This window comes from Equus quagga, chromosome 8 (assembly GCF_021613505.1).
Source record: "Equus quagga isolate Etosha38 chromosome 8, UCLA_HA_Equagga_1.0, whole genome shotgun sequence".
NCBI lineage: Eukaryota > Metazoa > Chordata > Mammalia > Perissodactyla > Equidae > Equus > Equus quagga.
Genome location: NC_060274.1, coordinates 14,630,889 through 14,649,253, shown reverse-complemented (window position 1 = coordinate 14,649,253; position 18,365 = coordinate 14,630,889). Strand labels below are relative to the sequence as shown.

Here is an 18,365-nt window from a genome sequence, read left to right as displayed (position 1 = left end):
TGATGGAGGTTTTGGAGAAGCAATTATGAAAAGTAAACGACCCTAACTTCCTCTTAAACATTTTGTAAAAGGTGATAGGAGAAAGCTGGGGTGTAAATCTGTTATCCAATAAATCTCTTTTGAGAAGCAATTTTGCCTGTTGAATTTTTGGGCACAGACAGCATCACTTAAAGCAAGTTATTAATCTCCAGAAATCAGTAACATTGTCGGTAGTTTCAATCATACTTAAAGATTCTTTTTTACATCAAGGATGTAATAAGCTAATATTCTTCATCTTTCTATCATCTGCATTAGTGCTCATTCACTTTCTGTCTTGCCAAAAATAATCATTACTGTGACTTCTTTCTACACTGTATTCCTTTTCTCTTAAAAAAAAAACTTTTCATTACCAAAAATTCATGTAAATACAAAAGTAGAAAGAATATAGCTATTCCCCAGCTTCAAAAAGTTCTTCATTGATGGTCAACTTTGTTTCATTTATGTTTCCACTCATTTCTCCTTCAACTTCCCTGCCAGATCATTTGTACTCAAATACCAGACGTTATACGACAGGCTTTTCTAATACGTCATGGAAACTGATCATCACTAAGTTCACCACCACTTTCTCTTTCAGGTCACAGATGCTCTTTTGCTCAGGATCACAAAGCCAAAACAAGAAGTCAAATTGGATAGAGGGTTTTTTTCTTGTTTTTCTCTTTATAATGCAACCACAATAGAGTATATTATCTCCCTCACACTCCCTTGAACTTGCCTGTGTTAACTGAAGTTCACTCTCCACTTTGACTCTGTCTGCAGAAATGTCCATTTCTGGGGAACTGGCGATAGCTTCACACCGCTCTAACCAGGTCAAAAAGGTTGACAGTTCTTTCTCTAGCCTAAAGAAAGCAGAGGGAAGAAACAAGTTCATCCAAAATTATCCTACTAAAAAACTAAACCTTTCTGAAGTTGGGGGGGTGCCACACTAACCATTACAAATAACACGATGTTGGTTACCTCATTCCTAAATGTGAAGGTACAAAAACCACTCCTTTCCTTTTCACGAACATACTTGCACGTGTGTTTAGATCTGTGTAACATGTAAAGACACATACATCCTCTCCACTCTTAGGAATCTTCAACTTACAATGAAGATCAAGCTCTTCCCATGTGAGACACGTAAGTTGAGAAGTTTTACATCTGGGATGATTATTTCCCATCACTTAAAGAACAGTTGGTCCAGAATTTCCTATTTAAGAGAGGCTATTCAAACCCATGCACCCAACTCAAGAAGAAAGCCCGCTCACCTCTGCCAGTGGGCCAGCACATTCTCCAGCACAGTCTGTCTCTCCTTAGCCCGACTCAGCATCCCCTCGTATCTCTGCTGCAGGGCCGCGGCCTCCTGGACGGAGGAGCCTCTGTTAGCGATCTTCTGGGCGCTGGCTGAGAAAGCAGCTACTGTGCTGGCCAGCGATTCCAGGGCCTGACAGAGATCCTGACAAGAGGGCAAAGCCAGAGCAATGAAAGCACAGCATCAAGAAACGAGACCTACATTTTTCTCTGAGACCCATTCTCACTGAAAATTTTCCATCTGTCATAATAAACAGCAAGAGTGCTAAAAAACGTCCCTGCCCATGATTTTCAGCAAGACCTAGTGAAAGTGAGGAGAAAGTTACTTCATGAATGCAGAGATCAAAAATGAGAATAGAGACTGTTGCCCAAATAAAAATTTGTTGCTGTATATCTGACTAATTCCAACTTGCCCTTAAGGATTCAAATCATTTGTGAAATTTATTATTCATTTTGTGCCAAATATATGAGTATTTAAAAAAACATATTCCTAATTTATAAGAGCTACATATAACATGCTGTAATTTCTATTAAAAAATATAAGGGAAGTTATGGCTGACATAGCTGCTGTCAGGAACCAATGATAATATTAACAATCAGGGTGCCTGAGAATGCGGCAGGTACTTTGTTATGTACATTACATATATCAACTCACTTGATCTTCCCAAGACCCCTAAGGGGTATATTCTTTCATTATCCCCATTTACCAGATCAGCAAACCAAGACATGGAAAAATAACTTGCTTTAAGAAATCTAACTATTAGAAAAAATAGAATATCACCCTCTCTAGTATCAATTATTAACTTAGTTGTCTATTAAAATAATTCCATCATATTCAATTTTTCTCATTTTGGGGGTATTTTTAAAAAATTACATAAGTAACACAAGAACTCATTCTTCTTATAAATATTCACACAATATAAATTCCATCCCCTTTTCAGATGTGTCTTTGTCAATTGCTTGCTTTCTATCACGGAATGCCTTTCTCTGCAAATATGTATATACCTGCACGCATGCACATGCAATAGGGCTAAATATATATATTTATGTTTATTGACTAACACATGTTTCTTTTTAGTATTTCTTTGTGCGTGATTCTACCCCTTTGCTCCTTCTCCTAAATTCTGCCAGAGGCATCTGTTTCTTGCTTGGGGAAACACCTCCCACTGGTCACCAGTTCAGAGAACAGACCAAAAAAGCTAGTCATTGGAAAAAGGCCAGTGATGATATATTCTTTGCATATCTGAGTGTAGTGGATTTAAGCCTGGAATCTGCCGCACACATATATTTTTTTTCCTGCACATAAGATTTTTTATAATGCTGGGAAGATTAACAGGGTTTATTAAAGCTATAATCTGAAAAAGTTACACTCTGTAACTAAGGGAAATATATTTTCAATGAATACTCCTTTAATATAAAATTTTCATGAAAATTTATTTGCATACTTATATTTCTTACATTATATGAAGCGAATACATTTGGTCTATATCATTCCTCAAGTAATATAAAAATCTTTTCAATTTTCACTGTCATAAAAATGTGTACAGTTTTCTTTTCAAGCAGGAATTATCAAATTTCTGAGTTGATAAATAAGCAGAAATGTTGAGGCACACTCTTACCATATGTTCTTGGAGGACTTTGTATGTTTCTGTAGCTGAAGAACATATTTTGATTGGATCAGCAAGTTTATTTTCAAATTCAGACACAGACTGCTGGATCTAAAACATTGATGAAATATAAAAACAATGGTGGGAAAAATATGCATTTAGGCAGAAAAGTTATTGAGGAAGCAGAAAGGCTATCTCTTTTGGATAACTCTCAGTGTGATGATAAAATATTTATTTTTAAAAACTCTAAAATCAATGTGTCTCATTATTTGGAAAGAATATAGCTAAGCCTGAATGACTTTCTGAACACAACGTATAATAAGATTTTTATATTCCCTCGAAAAAGGTACCATATAAATAATTATAACCTTAGTCATCATTGATAACTTGGTAAATGATTGGCAAATTGTGTCTTTTCCTTATTCCACTATTTCTGGACTATCTTGCATTTTTCTATAAATGTAATATGAAACAGGCAATTTTAGTATGCATGGACCAATTCTCACCTTTCTAAGATTCTCTTCAAACTTTTGCTGCTGAGATAGATGTCCCAGGATTGTTCCTTCCAGACACTGTGCATGTTCTCGAAGTTCTTCCCAGTATCTTCTCATTTGTGTTAACTTGGCTTTGATTCGAGCAGATTCTCCAGTGGTAATAAATTGGGCAAAAGACTGAGCTGCTTCTTCTAGTCCTGTAATGCTGCTGATCTTACTTTCTATTTCTTGAATTATGACCTAATATTTAAAACAAGAAAAATGACAATGTAGGCTGAGTAACCTTGTCTTCCTGAAATGATATAATTACCTGTAGAGAGAGAAAATCAGAATTTTCCTTAACTGACATTTCAATATACTTGGACCATTAGAGAGCAGCTATGAACAAACACCATGTGTTTCCTGACCTCATTTGGGGAGAAGAGATATGCAGGACACATCTAAAAAAATAGAAACTAATAGTAGCCATGCTTGGTGGAAAGAGAATAGAGAAATAGCTACTCCTGCTTGCAGTGAAGTAAACAGGGAGATGTCGCTGGAATTCTTACAGCATCTCTGAAGGTACAGAGAATTCCCTGCTTATCTTTGGCATCAAGCGTCTGAACCAACTGATCTGGAAAGCAGTGTATTCCACTAACTCATAGGAATGCTAATTTGACATTCATTTAATTTTCCTAAAATGTAGTGGAGTGTTTCATATTTTACCAAGCTAAAAGCTTTTCTGATTCCACTCCTACCTAAACTCAGTCTTTTTGAATTTATCGTCTATTCTTTATGCTAGTGGTTTCCAAATTTGGACTATGTTAGAATCACCTGGCCCCCATCTGCAGGGACTCAGCCTTAGTAGGTCTGGGGGGGTGGGGGGGGGGGTCAAGACTTTACGTTTCTAACAACTTCTAACAATTAACAGATGAAGCAAGCCACTGCTGCTGATCCCTGGCTCCACTCTGTGAAACATGCTCTGTTCATTAGCTGTGGCCTCTACAGTAAAGAGTCTACATACCATAATATCCATTTGGGGGAGGTGGACATTTTATGTATTAGCCAACAGCTGAAAAGTACTGAAAACCACTAAGGATGTATGTGTGTGCGTGTGTGTGATAAACATAGAGGCTTATTTATGGATAAAAGAATAAAATTCTTTCTCTGAAAAAAAGAGCTAAATCATCCCATCAAAATAAAGCCAAAAATTCAGACAAGTCTCAGTTTCCAATAATTTATATGAAAAACAGTTACCGTAGAAAAAAATAAATGTGTGACTTCTATCTAGATGAGAAAACAGTCAGAAATAACTTTGTCTACCTGAGACCAACAGAAATCAGATTAGTGTCCAGTACACATCACTTATTTATTTTTATTTTAATATGCATGACTATATAGGTATCTGATAGATATTTGTTGTTTGAGCATTAATACAATCTTTCTTAATTTTGCTGTTTTTTAAGATATGTTTTAGAAAAATTACTCATAAATTCAACAAACATATATTGAGTGTCATAGGAGACAAAAATTGTTCTACGTGCTTGTAGCACCTCAGTGGAATGATCTCAGTTAAGATCAGAGGCCGCAGTTCTTAGAGTAATACATGTTGTGGATAAATTAGTGCAAAGTATATAATCATATTGTTGGATTGTGGCAAAAATATTTATAATCCAAGAAGAGAATGCGGAAGATGAACCCAGTATACATTCTTATCATTTGTAAATTATCATTTAGGACTAAGAAATCAGTCAATTTGGAATAACATGTAAGAAAGAACAAAAATGGGCTTAGAGATAAATATCTTCTCAAAAATGCAAATACTTCATTAATTTTAATCCTAAGGTTGTTTTAAAGTAAAAACACTATGACAGATGTTACTGTATTTTTAATATGTCCTTTAATGTAGTCTTGTTTGGAAACAGAACATGAACCTATTAGCCTAAATTCCATAGTACAGTATATTTCACTCTATCTTTGCTTATTTCTAGCAAATATGTTTTTCCTGCTATTTATAATAATTTAATACATTTCTAGATAGTTTTAAAAATGCCATATTAGAATGTTAAAATGTATTTCTAGTTTGACAGCATGGAAATCCACAATTGAATGCTATATATATATTAAAATAAAATATGTAATCATTTTGTTGTCTAAAGAGTAACAATGCGATGCATTTGATCATGACATATTTCAGACTTCCTGGAATTAAGATTTAAATAATACTAAAATGAATTATAGAAAAGATAAATAAGTTAAAAGTGCATGTCAAACATTTTTGTAAGGAACTTTTTGAGACAAAATTATTTAAATGTGCTGTTCTTTGTTTTTTTAGACTTTAGTGAAAATGATTAAGTGATAGCTTTTAAAAACACTTTTAAAGGTTAAACATATTTCACGAATATTCTTTAATGGCTTGGCATCTATTTTTCCTAGCATATCACACAAGACAAAAGCAGACTGTGTATACCAGACTCCATGTATCCTTGATTGCAAAAGATGTGTGATAAACCAGGATAACCTACACAGTATGTCATTTTGGCTTAGCCACATTGCACCCTCCCACTGTGCACATGGTAATGACTTGTTCTGAGTCATAGTGTGAAATGTTCTCTTACCTTGGTATTTATTTTAACCAAATGAAATGGCAGAGGGTTTTCCCATTCCAAAAATAATGAGCTGAGATCAAAAAAGAAGGTGCTGAATTTTGCAAATGTGTTGTGTAAAAATAAAAGAAAGAGATCTGAACATTCAGAATTCATTTCTTTCAGCCCATTTTTTCTTAAACAATTGGAATGAAGTGGACAATGATAGTCTATGCAGATGGTTATTTTAGAGCTGGAAGAGCTGAGGTATCAAGGCACCTCAGTCCATGTCCATCATAAAAGAAAGCACTAGAGCGATGGGGTCTGATAGCTTCTCCTAAAGAAAGCAATTTCTCCTCCTTGTGTTTTGTGAGGGTAAATACCACTAATACTTGAGATAGACATTTGGAATAGTTCTCATAAAGTACAGTTGTGGATGATGAGTATATTTCATGTGACATAAATGAATCAACAGAGCACTCCAATGGGGTCAATTGAAAATCAAGGAAAAGAATAATGTAACCATAAAAACATTTTAATGATATTGCACACAATACTGATTTTGAATGCATAAGCCAGACAATATTAATACATAATTCCACCTATAAAGTGTTGCCCGGTATCGGTCAAGACCTCTTAGCTCAGCATTTTGTGTGAATTTAATTTTAATAGAGTCACAGAGCAATGATAGATTTGTCCTGGGGCCAAATAGCATTGGATGAAATATAAGAAGAGAGTTCTTAAAAGCTAGACATGGATTATAAACGTAATGTGTGAGCAGGTCACCTTAATTTGGCTGATTTGCATGTCCATGGCAGATGACGAAGTTTCCAGAGCACTGAGTTCTTTTTCTTTCTCAGTAATCCAGACGGACAGGGTCTCAAAATTATTGCCAAAATGATCCCACTTGTTTTTCACCATTTCCATGGTTTTAATACTAAAATTAACCAAATTAAGTAAATAAAATACAGTATCTTAATAGAGAATAATACATTTTCCTTTAAATCACGAGGTGAAGACATTTGTGACCAAGTTGAAGTTGAAACTATTGGCAAAGGAAAAAAGCACACTTGATCTGAGTAGCCAGTCAGGCCTCAAGTCTTTCTATCTCCTCTGAGATTGAACATTTAACGAGGTAGCATGTACGCTATGTTATAAATGGAACTGTGCTTCAAATAAAATATTGCTGGGTCCAAATGGGTTTGAATCCATGTACAATCTAGGTAAACTCTGCATGTGATCAGTAGTTACCAGGATTTATTTTAGTAATTTGCCCACATGGATTCCGGTGGTCTTTGTGGTCATGGTCCTCTTGTTCATAGAGGAGAGATACTACAATGGTGCTTTATACCCAAAGATCTTTATGAAATGCATCTTTAAATCAATATAGAGCTTGTAATCTGAATCCCACGCTGCCTTGCAGGAACTGTACCAACTGTTAGAGTTAAGCCTGCAATCCATAATCTATAACCATTTCAGCTCTTCTTAGATGTCTGTACAGTTGATTCCAAAGGACTTTTATAAATTCTTGTACCTGAGCACCCTCATTACTTTTAGACAACTTGGGTGTTATTTGTAACCAATCTATTGAACAAATTTCAACTATAGATTCCCAGTTTGTATGAGCTAAGCACATATAACCATGTACTTATGGCTTTCAGTTTAGAAAAAGACTAAGTAACCAACAGTATATCATTGAACTGATAAGTCTTCGGGTTAAAAAAAAAGTGAATTTCCCTGTTTACCAAAAGGCACTTGAAGACATGAAGAAAAATACAATGGCATCATTGATTGTCAAATTAAGTAATATTGCAGTCTCAAATATATACCCTGGATGTGCCTAATGCTTTCATCAGTAAGATAATGCAAGCTATGTTATATCACAAGTTTTTACATGAAATAAAGATTCAAATGGATATTCCTAGTAAAAGTAGCTTCCTTTCTAATAAACTTCAAGTTTTACTATTTCCATACCTTGCTGGATAATATTTAATATAAAATTCTCAAAGTTTTAAGTCATAATTTGCTTTCAATAAGTTATTTGACAAATTTTAAAGTTTAGGCAAATGTACAATGTTAATTTCAAGGTGTTAGTATTAAAAACAAATTTTACATTTCAAAACCCATCTTAGAAATTGTCCTATACCTTAAGAATAATATATATTGGCGATTTGCCTCTAAATAACCTTTAAAATAGAAATGTTCGGCCATATTATTTTGAGGAACATTGGCCAAATTCTCATATGTTTATCTCCTCCAAATTATTTTGTGTGTATATTTTGTACATAACAGGCTACCACAGGCCAAACTATTCTTTCTTTTTAGATAAACAAACATTAAGTGTTTAAAAATAAAACAGATTTTCGAAGTTGATTTTTGGAAATAGTATATCAATCAGTTACAATCTGAATATAGAGGCACTATAAAGGAGCTCTCTGAGCTTCTTGAAATGGGAGACACTTGGCTTATCTCCTATGTTTTTAGGCCTAGAATCTACATAACCAAAATATCTCCCCTTCTCTCTAATTGGTGACAGCAGAATAATTCAGTAAAAAAATTATTTTAAATATTGGTTCTTTTTTTGATATTTCCTCTCCAATATACCAAGGCCACAGAATATAATAGATATGGCTTTCTCATGAACAGAATCAATTTACAATGCCAAAACCACATCCCTTATATTTTTCTGCTCTGTTATAGAGGTTGGTTTCTGGATTGGTGATACTTTCTTTTGAACTGTGAGTTGCTTCCTCAAAACATGCTGAAATACACAGACACTTTGAGAGTTTCAAAGAATGTTTTGAACACAATAGACAGGAAAGGCTGTAGGAAACTTTATCTCAGAGAAGAAAGTTTAGGACTTGTCAAGCACATACTCTTCTTCAAGCGTGCCTTCTAATTTTTTGACTTGCTCTCTGACTGATTTGGCCTGCTGTTGAAGCAGCTGCTTATTCTTGGGCCCAAGTGGTATCTCTGAAGCTTCCTTCACAAGATTCTCAGCCTGGACTGCAATGCCTTCAGTTCGTTTAGAGAACTCCTAGAAAAAGATATTATAATTGTTAAGAAGGCATCTTCTATTCAACTCTGCCCTCCATTAAATTGCATATACTGCAGTCTCCCCCAGAATAGATGGATAGATGAATAGATGATTCAAACATGTACGAATATTGGCATATAATATTCTTAGCAATAAAATGGACTTATTTTCATCATGACCAAAATAGACACTTTGCTAAGTTATTTTCATTTTATATACACAACCAGACCTTCAGAGTTGGATAACTACCTTTGTACTTACCCAACAATTCTAACAAAAATGTTTTTTCCATTGTTTTCCTGGTTTAGGTTTACTGTTTGCAATTCTAAGCTACAGTACAATAATTAACTTATCCACAAATATATCAGTCTATTATAGGCCAGTTCGGGCAATGATCAATAGTGATTGATTTTTTTCAATCATAAATATAATAGATTTCTAGGCCAATGAATATAAATATTTATTTAGTTGAAGAATATCTTAGTCAACACAGAATATCACTGATCTGTAAAGAAACATTTTGTTAACTGACTCTCTGGAAAAAAAACAATCTGATCTTAATGCTTACCAGCATTAAGTATGCATATACTATAATGATGGAAAGAAGGTAAGATTGAACTGGTCAAATCTGGACTAGAATCTTGGATTTGCTAATTACTAGCTTTTTCACTCTGTAAATTACTTTTCAGGCTCTTTCATGTAAAATGCAGATAGTAATTCCTTTCTTATAATTTTACTGTTAGCATTACATTAGCAATTTCATTTTTAAGTGTCTGGCACTCTGGCAGTTGCCTATTTTTTTTTAATGTTTTTCACATAAAATTGAGGACAACATGCTTTATAAACTTCATGCACGGATTTTCAATAATAGTGAACTATTTTAATTAGAAAATAAACATGTTTGAGGCAATGGTAAATTGTAGTTCTCTGAATCTTGTCAGGTAGATATACTGAATACTGAATAAGGAAAGATAAACCGAGACATAACCTTGAGTGAAAACAATTAACTTGGTGTCTCATTTCTTCTCATGTAGGGAATCTCACAGGAGGTTTAAATTTTGATCACAAACTCCTCTCTCCTAAATAGATAATGTAGAAATCTGATGTAAATAATTTTTAAAAATCAGACTTCTGATAGCCACATTTTCCCAAAGAGCAACGCCCAGATTTATTACATAATGCCACATGAAGACAAAGTCCTCCTGGAAAGATCGATGTTACTTTGGAGAAGTACCTTGCAACTTAGAATAAAAATGAGTAAGTACAGCTTCATTATGGTACAGAGATTTATAACATCCTAAAATACAGTATTTGCTAATGTCACAACACTAAATTCTGTTGCTAAGCGCCCCCACTGTCACTATATATGAACTTGCAGTCACTGCAGATTCAATTGTGAAGACTGAATCACAGCAAAGTCTCTCCAGAACCCATGAAGAGAATCTGAGGTGTGAAATAAAGCGCTTTCCACACCCCTCCTAGTGTTTCTCAGAACCCAGGAAAATACGCGGAGAAAGTAGAGTTATATTTGAAAATGCTTATATACATTCAAACTAAGAGCCTTTTGTGGGAGCCCTGGATGGGCAAAGCACAGTGTAGTGGAATCCAAAGAGCAGAATGATGTTGATCAAAACCAAACTAAACAAAAGTAGAGTAACGTTGTAAGGCCTTGTCTCTAAATTCTAAGAAGAAGACATGTAAGTGGCAGCAGGATGCAGGAGGAAACAGTGGACTTTTGTCACCAAATAGGTCTGGAGTTGAAATCAGGCTCTCTGCTTCACTAGCTGTGTGACCGTCAGCCACATAACTCCGAATTTTCATTTCCTCATCAGTAAAGCTCTGTTGTGAAGATTAAACGTGATATTTCTATGAACAGCCTATCACACACTGGCAGACAGAGAGGACTCAAGTTCCTTAGGGCAAACATGCAATGGCTACAACTGCAATGAAGGCTGTATTAACAATGTCAAGTGATCGAAGAAGTGAAGAACAATTTTTCTAGATTACACGTGCTTGTGCAGCAGCATACGTAAACAATTAGTAAAGCAGCTCAGTTTTGTAATGAAAATATAATGTAGTGGCTAAGAGTGTGGGCTCTGGGATTTGATTCCTAACCTCACCAGTTGGTAACCCCGAGATCTTGGATAAATTCATTAACAACTTTGTATCTTATATTCCTCCTTGATACAGTAGGATTGATAATGGTACCTATTTCTTAGGATCGTCTTGGGGATTAAAGGAGATGGTAAACACCAAGTGATTAGATCAGCATACAAGTTCAATAATTGTCAGCTCACATTATTAAATCAAACCCAAAGCATGCAAGATTATTGCTAAGGAGAATTCTAATAATAAGACTAAAGAGGTCACATTTGTTTCATCTACAGCTGATAAACGCATTCAAAGGGATCAGAGCCACAGGGTGTCAGAAACCTGGATGGAACCTGGGTGGAACACCCATATGATAATTAACCCAATAAAGAGGTTTGTATTTATAAAAGACACCTGGTATATTTTTAATATATAAAATAATTAATATCAAAAATTTAAGTTAAAAATGTTATATTTAAATGGATGCTGAAAATCAGCCTTTCAGAATTGAAAGATTCTGTGGCCGTACAAAACTTCAAACTCCTCAGTGAGTTAAAAATAGGAGAAATAATAAAAATTAGCAGTATGAGAGACAGAGAAGCCTTTTACTGGTAAGAAAACAGAAGCACAAGGGTTTACTCGCTAAAGGCTACGGAAGGATGAATACAACAGTTTCCTTTCTTACACATTGGCTAACACACTTCTGTGCTAATTCAGTCTTTCTACAAACCCAAAATACATGCACTAGGAACTAGAAAAATGTGTACAGCTCCTCTTAATGCTTTGTACAAGTTTATTGGTCTGCTCTGAGTGTCCAAGGCATTTGAGTTTACCAAGGCTTGAGCTCACCAAATGACATCTACTATGGACATCTCTTGGACGTCCCCCTGGAGCCTCGAACAGGTACATCCAAACCTGAGTTGGTCATCTTTCCCCACTAACAGCTACTCCTTCAAGTTTCCATCTCGCTCCCACTGTCTTGTCAGGCTCGGATCCTTGGGTATCACCTTCTTTTCCTTCACTCTCTGTCTCTTGCATCTGTCCCCATTGCCATCCCCATTACCCTAACTCATGTCCATATTAATGCACACATGCAATAACTTTCTAATTGGATCTCATGACTCTAGTCTTTCACCCTTTCAATTTCCCACACCTGCTACAAACTCATCTCCCAAAAGTAAGCTCTGATCACGTGACTCTCTTTCTTACAAACCGTTAAGGGCTCCATGTTGCTGAGAGAGTAATGCTTTAGGCCTTCAAAGGGTCTTTGAGATGTGGCCCAACTTTCCTTAATAACTTCACTTCCATTTTCCTGATTTACAACATAGAACCCCATATCTAACACTTTTAACTTTCATGCCATCTCCCATTACAGAAATGCTTATTTTTTGCCCCAAACTCTGATTTTCTGTCTTATCTGCCCTTCAAGATTCAGTTAAAAATATCACTGCCTTCAGAAAGATTTTTTTTAGTGGATTCATCTATTAGGGAACTCACTGTTTCCCACTTTAATGAAAACTTTCTCTTAGTTCTTGATATTTAAATCTTATTTATGTTTTCACTTCCCAGAGAAACCTGACCAGTGTGTTGAAGAGTGGATCACAAATAAGCGATAAGTATTGATTAAATGAATAATTATAATAATTAACAGTAACAAGGGAGTAGAAACACGGTTTTCTTCTGAATAATGAATACCAAGGGCCTCTATGGTCTTACTAACATACCTTTGTCTGTTCCAGTTCTGAAGACAAGCTTTCCAAACTGCTGAAACTCAAGAAGCGCTCGTGGCTGGAACCTGTTTGAAAAAGGTATCTGACCACTGTCTCTTTGTTTGTTTCAAATCTCTCCCATTTTCTTAACGTGAGCTAAATTTGAAAAAATAAATAACATATCACGTTATGAATGACCAAAGAGTGTCACAAAATATTGTCACATTTCCATTCATTTGTTAGGCTGTCAACTTCCAGTTAAATCTCAGTTCAAATTTCACAGTTACACTGAATAAAGATGATCCTAATGTCTTCTATAAGAATTTCCCTTTCAAGTTTCCATTCAACCACAAAAAGGGGACGTGTGGACTAGGACTCTTGAGTTTTCTATCAGCTGTGAAGTCCTATGAATCTAAGGACATTACTTAAAATGTAGATGAAGGAGAAAGGAAAAGAAAGTCTCCCAATTTCTCTCAAAAGAAGAAATGATGAAAGGAAAAGAGAGAAGGTGGAGTGGGCAGTGAGCAGATGGCAAAAACTGAAACACTTTTTTAGGGTAATGTGTCAAGATCACAATAAAGGTTTGGCTGCTGGGCTGCCTGGAAAAGTAAGATGACCCAAGGCAAATTTCTGGATTCAGACAAATGTGGATCAAAATGCTGGCTTTATAATTAATCATTGCTCTGTGACTTTGGGTAAAATCCTCAAACTCTTTCTTTTTAAGCATCCACACTTGCAAAATGTGCTAATTACAGTACCCATCCAATAAGGCTGATGTGATGATTAAAAGAGATAACTCATGCAAATATTTAACGCAATGCCAGAGCATCAGGGGTGGAAGCAAACGATTGCTTCCCCTAGTAGAAGATGTAATGGGTGACCCGGAAGTTAACACAGGCCTTGACTTCCGGTCTCCTACCTGGATGCGGCGTTCCTGCTTCTCCCTGCTGTGCTCCATGCTGTCCAGGGTGCTCTCCAGCTTCTGCAGCTCTTCTTGGGCCTGGCTGGGCAACCCGCCTTCCCCCTGCCGAGCCTGTGCGAGCTGCTGCTGCACATCCTGCTTCTTTGCAGAGATCCTCTTTGTCTTTTGCTAGAACCATTTGTTCCACAGATGGATATAAATATTACTCTCTAAGCAGCTAAGCCGTGACATAAACACCCACACTTTAATAGAGGTACAGAAAAGTGGACCTCACGCAGCAAGGGCCCAAGCTGTATTTTAAAGTTAACACAGTTAAAATGGCAATGGGGACTCTATGTTAGTCAAAGATGGGCAGTATTTATAAATATTTTATGTTTTCAATGATAAACAACATAATTAATTTGGTCTTGGTGTTTTCATTGTGTGCAAATTTAGACAACATTTAGCATTTGTGCAATACTCCCAGAGGAATTTGGCAGAACTATTTACTTGACATGATTCTCCTTAAAGAATTATTTTCTGCCTAAAACACAAACTCTAAACTCCAATTTTTTTTAAATCATTTAGGCGGTAAAAATGTTAATATTAAGATATTTAATTCCTGGATATATTCAGAATGATTAATCTGTTGAGCTATTTGGGGAAAGTAATGTTTTAAAATAAACTTTTTATTGAAGCATAAAGTACAAACAGAATGGTATGCAAATCTCAAGTGTCCAGCTCATGAATTTTCACAAAATAAACACATGCATATAACCAAGCACCTGGTCCAAGAAATGTGAAAAATTTTAAAACGTTAATGTAAATACCTATAATCTCATATTTCTCTGACTTAAAGTAAATTGAAACCCAAACACCACTTTCACAATGACTGAGAACAATGCAACACTATGCATTTTTTTGTCCTCACAGCCTTTTTATAATTATTAAGTAAGTCGATAAAGTCTAGAGGCTGCTATTTGTACGCTTTTAATGCAACCTCCATTTTTCTGTATTATTATATGCAAAATTAGCTAGCATCTTGCTATACATTGTTAGCTAGAATTTTGTCATTAAAATATTTGATTTGAATCATACTTCCACTTATATTGAGTTTGACAAGTAAAGTTGATTAAAATTGTTTATTATCTATATATGCACTAGAACTTCCTTACTTCCATTTCCAATCCTTTCTAACAGCATACTCTTCAGAAAGGTCCGGTAATTCATGGAAGTTATAATTTTCCAGACTGAGATGAATTCAAAGTTGTTAAATGAAGAACAAGATTGTAACATGACAAAAGAATAGCGATCTCAAATATGGAGCAATTTGTTTATCTGTGCTTTCCTTCTCTGTTATAAAAAGAACAATTTAGCAAGTTTTATGAAGGTTTTTATGGCTAAATCAACTTGCCCTCCACAACATTCCTTGAACTTTTTGATTTCACCAAATCTCTCGGGCTGAGAATTTCTCTTGCAGGATCTTCTGAAATATTTAATATTTAACAGAACAGAAGTACCAAGTTCTTTTAACCATTCAACTGGATCCCCTCATAAGGCCCCTTCCTTCTTCCTCAACTTGGTGGATACACTCTTCACGTCTCTGGTTCCGTCGGTAACTAGCCAGCTTTGCACAAACGCGCTGGAGTAAAGAGACACTCTACCTGGTGATGAAGGAGCAACTGCTGCGCTTCGAACAGACTTTCAGCGTCCAAGATCTTCTCGGCTTGTTCCTGGACTTCTTTAGAGCCAGAAATTAACTCTTCAAGGGAACTTTGGACTATTTCTTTGTACTGGACACAGTCCCCAAAGTTGCTTACCATCTTTTCAACCTAGATTTTCATGAAAGAATTGTAAATCATGTGCTCATGTAATCTTAAATATTTTAAGAATATGTGTGAAGTCTTTCTCAACAACTTGAAATATATACACAGATCTAACTTTTATTCTTTCATATATTTTTGAGGCTTATTTAATTATTATTAAACTGCATAGTCACTTATGGGCATCGCAAGCCTCATTTGATACATAAATGGTGATAAATTAAAAACGATAAACGTGTTATAAGAAAGCTGAGCCCATCTTATTTAAAGTAAATAAGGAAAAAGTCTGCGGAGAGGAAAAAGAAGGAAAGAATACAATTGTTGAAAATGCACTTTGAACATTTCTACATAAATATCACTATAATTTCTAATTTTGTGGTTCTTTAGTGGATTCTTTTCCTTGTCACTTTCCTGAAATTTTAGCATTTTCGTCTAATTTCTGCTTTCTCTATTTTAGAGTCACCAGCATCTTTTGTTTTCAAAGTCTATCTCTCTCCATCTTCACTAAGATCCTCATTTACACGTTATATCATTTGACTTCCACAGAATTCTCCCAGTTTCTCCTTCTCGTATCTGATCTTTCTCTTTGACCTTCTTCTGCTCTGAGTTCACCCAAGGTAACTTGGAGTATGCTCTTCTCCCAATAAACAGCAATAAGACCCTATGAAAACCACCATCTCCAGATCTGTCAATCACAGCTCTGTTGAGAGAAGTGACTCTTCATTATATATTGTCAATCTACCCACAGCCTTTTATCCTCCACTGGACAATTGCAAATGCTTTTGTGTTCAGCATTAAATACTAAATGGATTATAATCAAAGGATGGACTGAATGTATCAAGCCACCTTTTCATATAAATCTTTACACGAACAGAATGTTTTTCTCCATTCCTCTCTTTTGGCTTTCATTAAGTGATTAAGTAACAAACTAGAGTATTCTTATACATTATACAGAAGTTTAAGGTAGATGAGTGTACAAATAATTGTCTCTATTTGTTAGAGGTAGAATGTTGTTACAAGTCCCATGGGCAGTATTGTGAGAGTACTTGGAAGATAAAGCAAATAAATGGTAAAAATGTTAGGGAGACTAATAATTTCTAATTTTAAAGGCTGCTAATGTGTTTTTTGTGTGTGTGTGTAAAACACAATATAAGTTAATCTATCAATGTGACTAAGACTATTTGTTAGGTCTTGGGTCAAAGATACCTGCATATATATTTACTTTTTAAATTATTATCCTTATTTTTACCCTTACCTTCTTGACCAAAGAAGGTGTAGAGAAGAATAACGTCAACATTTTACTTAAAGTATGGTGACAACTAACTAAACTTGAGTATTGCTGTGAAACTTGGATGATCAAAGAATTGAAATAGCTTATGTTCCAAAATTTGATTAATCCTATTGCTATTTTCAATTTGTCAACAATTGTTTTCTATATCAAAACAACAGTTTTCTACATCAAAATTCTCACATAAAACTAAAATCGTGAGCAGTCGGAGTATTTTTGGCTTCTGTCAAATCACCACTAGAGTCTCCAGCAGATCTACATGGATTAAAAATGTATGAAAGGCTAACTGACAATCAAACTGTGAGATTTGGGACATCTAGAGAGAATTCTAGATCTTCAGAATCAGGGAACTTTAAATCATCCAATAGTATCAATTTTACTCGCAATTTTAGAAACGATTTCAAGAAACACTGATAACTATCTATTCTACTCTACATTCTCACATTATCTTCCCATCCACAAACTCAGTAGACTTGTATGACAGCCTGGTCAGTAAAAATATTCTTGCCAAGGGTAGAAGGGCCCCTACTAGAAATGAAATAGATGGGTTTATATATTTCAATCTACAAAGGAATATAAACATTGAAATGTACATCAAGAAGTTTAAAATGAATAGATCTTACCTAAAAGAGATTTTACTGGCCTGTTGACAAAACATGGAATATCTTATTATTGCTAGCTATCAGACTATTTACTCTGTTCCGGGCACTATACTGTTTCACAAACATTATTGCATTTAACCCTTGACAGCACCTTTGGGAGTATTTTTAGCCCTGTTTTACTAGTAGGGAAATCAAGGCCCAGAGATATTAAATGACAAGCTAAAGGTTACATAGGGAGTGGGGTATCAGAGTTGAACTCTAATTCTGGGTTTTTTTGGCTCTCAACTCTGTGTTCTTAACCTCCATGATATACCTTAAACTGACGGAGAAATAATACTTTTAGTAAGAGTAACAAGTTTGGGTCTGATAAGCTTTGTACTTTAGATAAAGTTCATTAACCTGTATTAACAAACCCAATGATGGCATAGACCCCAATTCAAGCATCTCCTCGTCTTCCCCACCAGTCGTCACAGAAATATCTTAACCATTTTGCTTCAACTACACTTTCTTTACAAAATTACTTGTTAAACTACAACCAAAAGAAAAAGAACTTTCCAGATTTCTCACCCAGAACTGTGTACTTAGAGTGTGAGTAAATGGTATACCTCTGACAACAAAGTTACAAAAGCCTTGAAGGAACTAGACAATTTTGCCAGCTCATCTCCTTGCTTCTGGGCTTCGTTCTCAGAAGAAACTTCAATCAAAATTTTAAGCCTGGATTTCAGCCAGTTGAGAATCTCGCCTTTTTTGGAAACGTCATTTCTGATCTCCTAGAATGAAAGAATACTTTTGATGAATAAAACACAACTGTGAATCATAGTCTTCCAGCAAGAAAGAACTCAGTCTAAGAAAGTTTGTAAGGTGGTGGTAGGGGAGCCAGACATTCACTCACCAAGAGAATGCCTGCTTGTTTTGCTTTTTGT

At 35.3% G+C, this 18,365-nt stretch overlaps 1 protein-coding gene across 11 annotated transcripts in view; it reads right to left on the bottom strand.

Annotated features, from left to right (window-relative positions):
• The window catches only part of SYNE1 (spectrin repeat containing nuclear envelope protein 1), a 446,099-nt gene that overhangs the window by 270,274 nt on the left and 157,460 nt on the right, over positions 1–18,365 (bottom strand). For all 11 annotated transcript variants that reach the window (XM_046669209.1, XM_046669206.1, XM_046669212.1 and 8 more), the window contains 10 exons: positions 18,048–18,212; positions 15,394–15,561; positions 13,748–13,918; positions 12,844–12,984; positions 8,868–9,028; positions 6,778–6,928; positions 3,440–3,667; positions 2,946–3,044; positions 1,284–1,471; positions 752–875 (listed from right to left, as the gene is read on the bottom strand). In XM_046669209.1, coding sequence (XP_046525165.1) covers positions 752–875; positions 1,284–1,471; positions 2,946–3,044; positions 3,440–3,667; positions 6,778–6,928; positions 8,868–9,028; positions 12,844–12,984; positions 13,748–13,918; positions 15,394–15,561; positions 18,048–18,212 — 1,596 coding nt within the window. The remainder of the gene's footprint in view (positions 1–751; positions 876–1,283; positions 1,472–2,945; positions 3,045–3,439; positions 3,668–6,777; positions 6,929–8,867; positions 9,029–12,843; positions 12,985–13,747; positions 13,919–15,393; positions 15,562–18,047; positions 18,213–18,365) is intronic.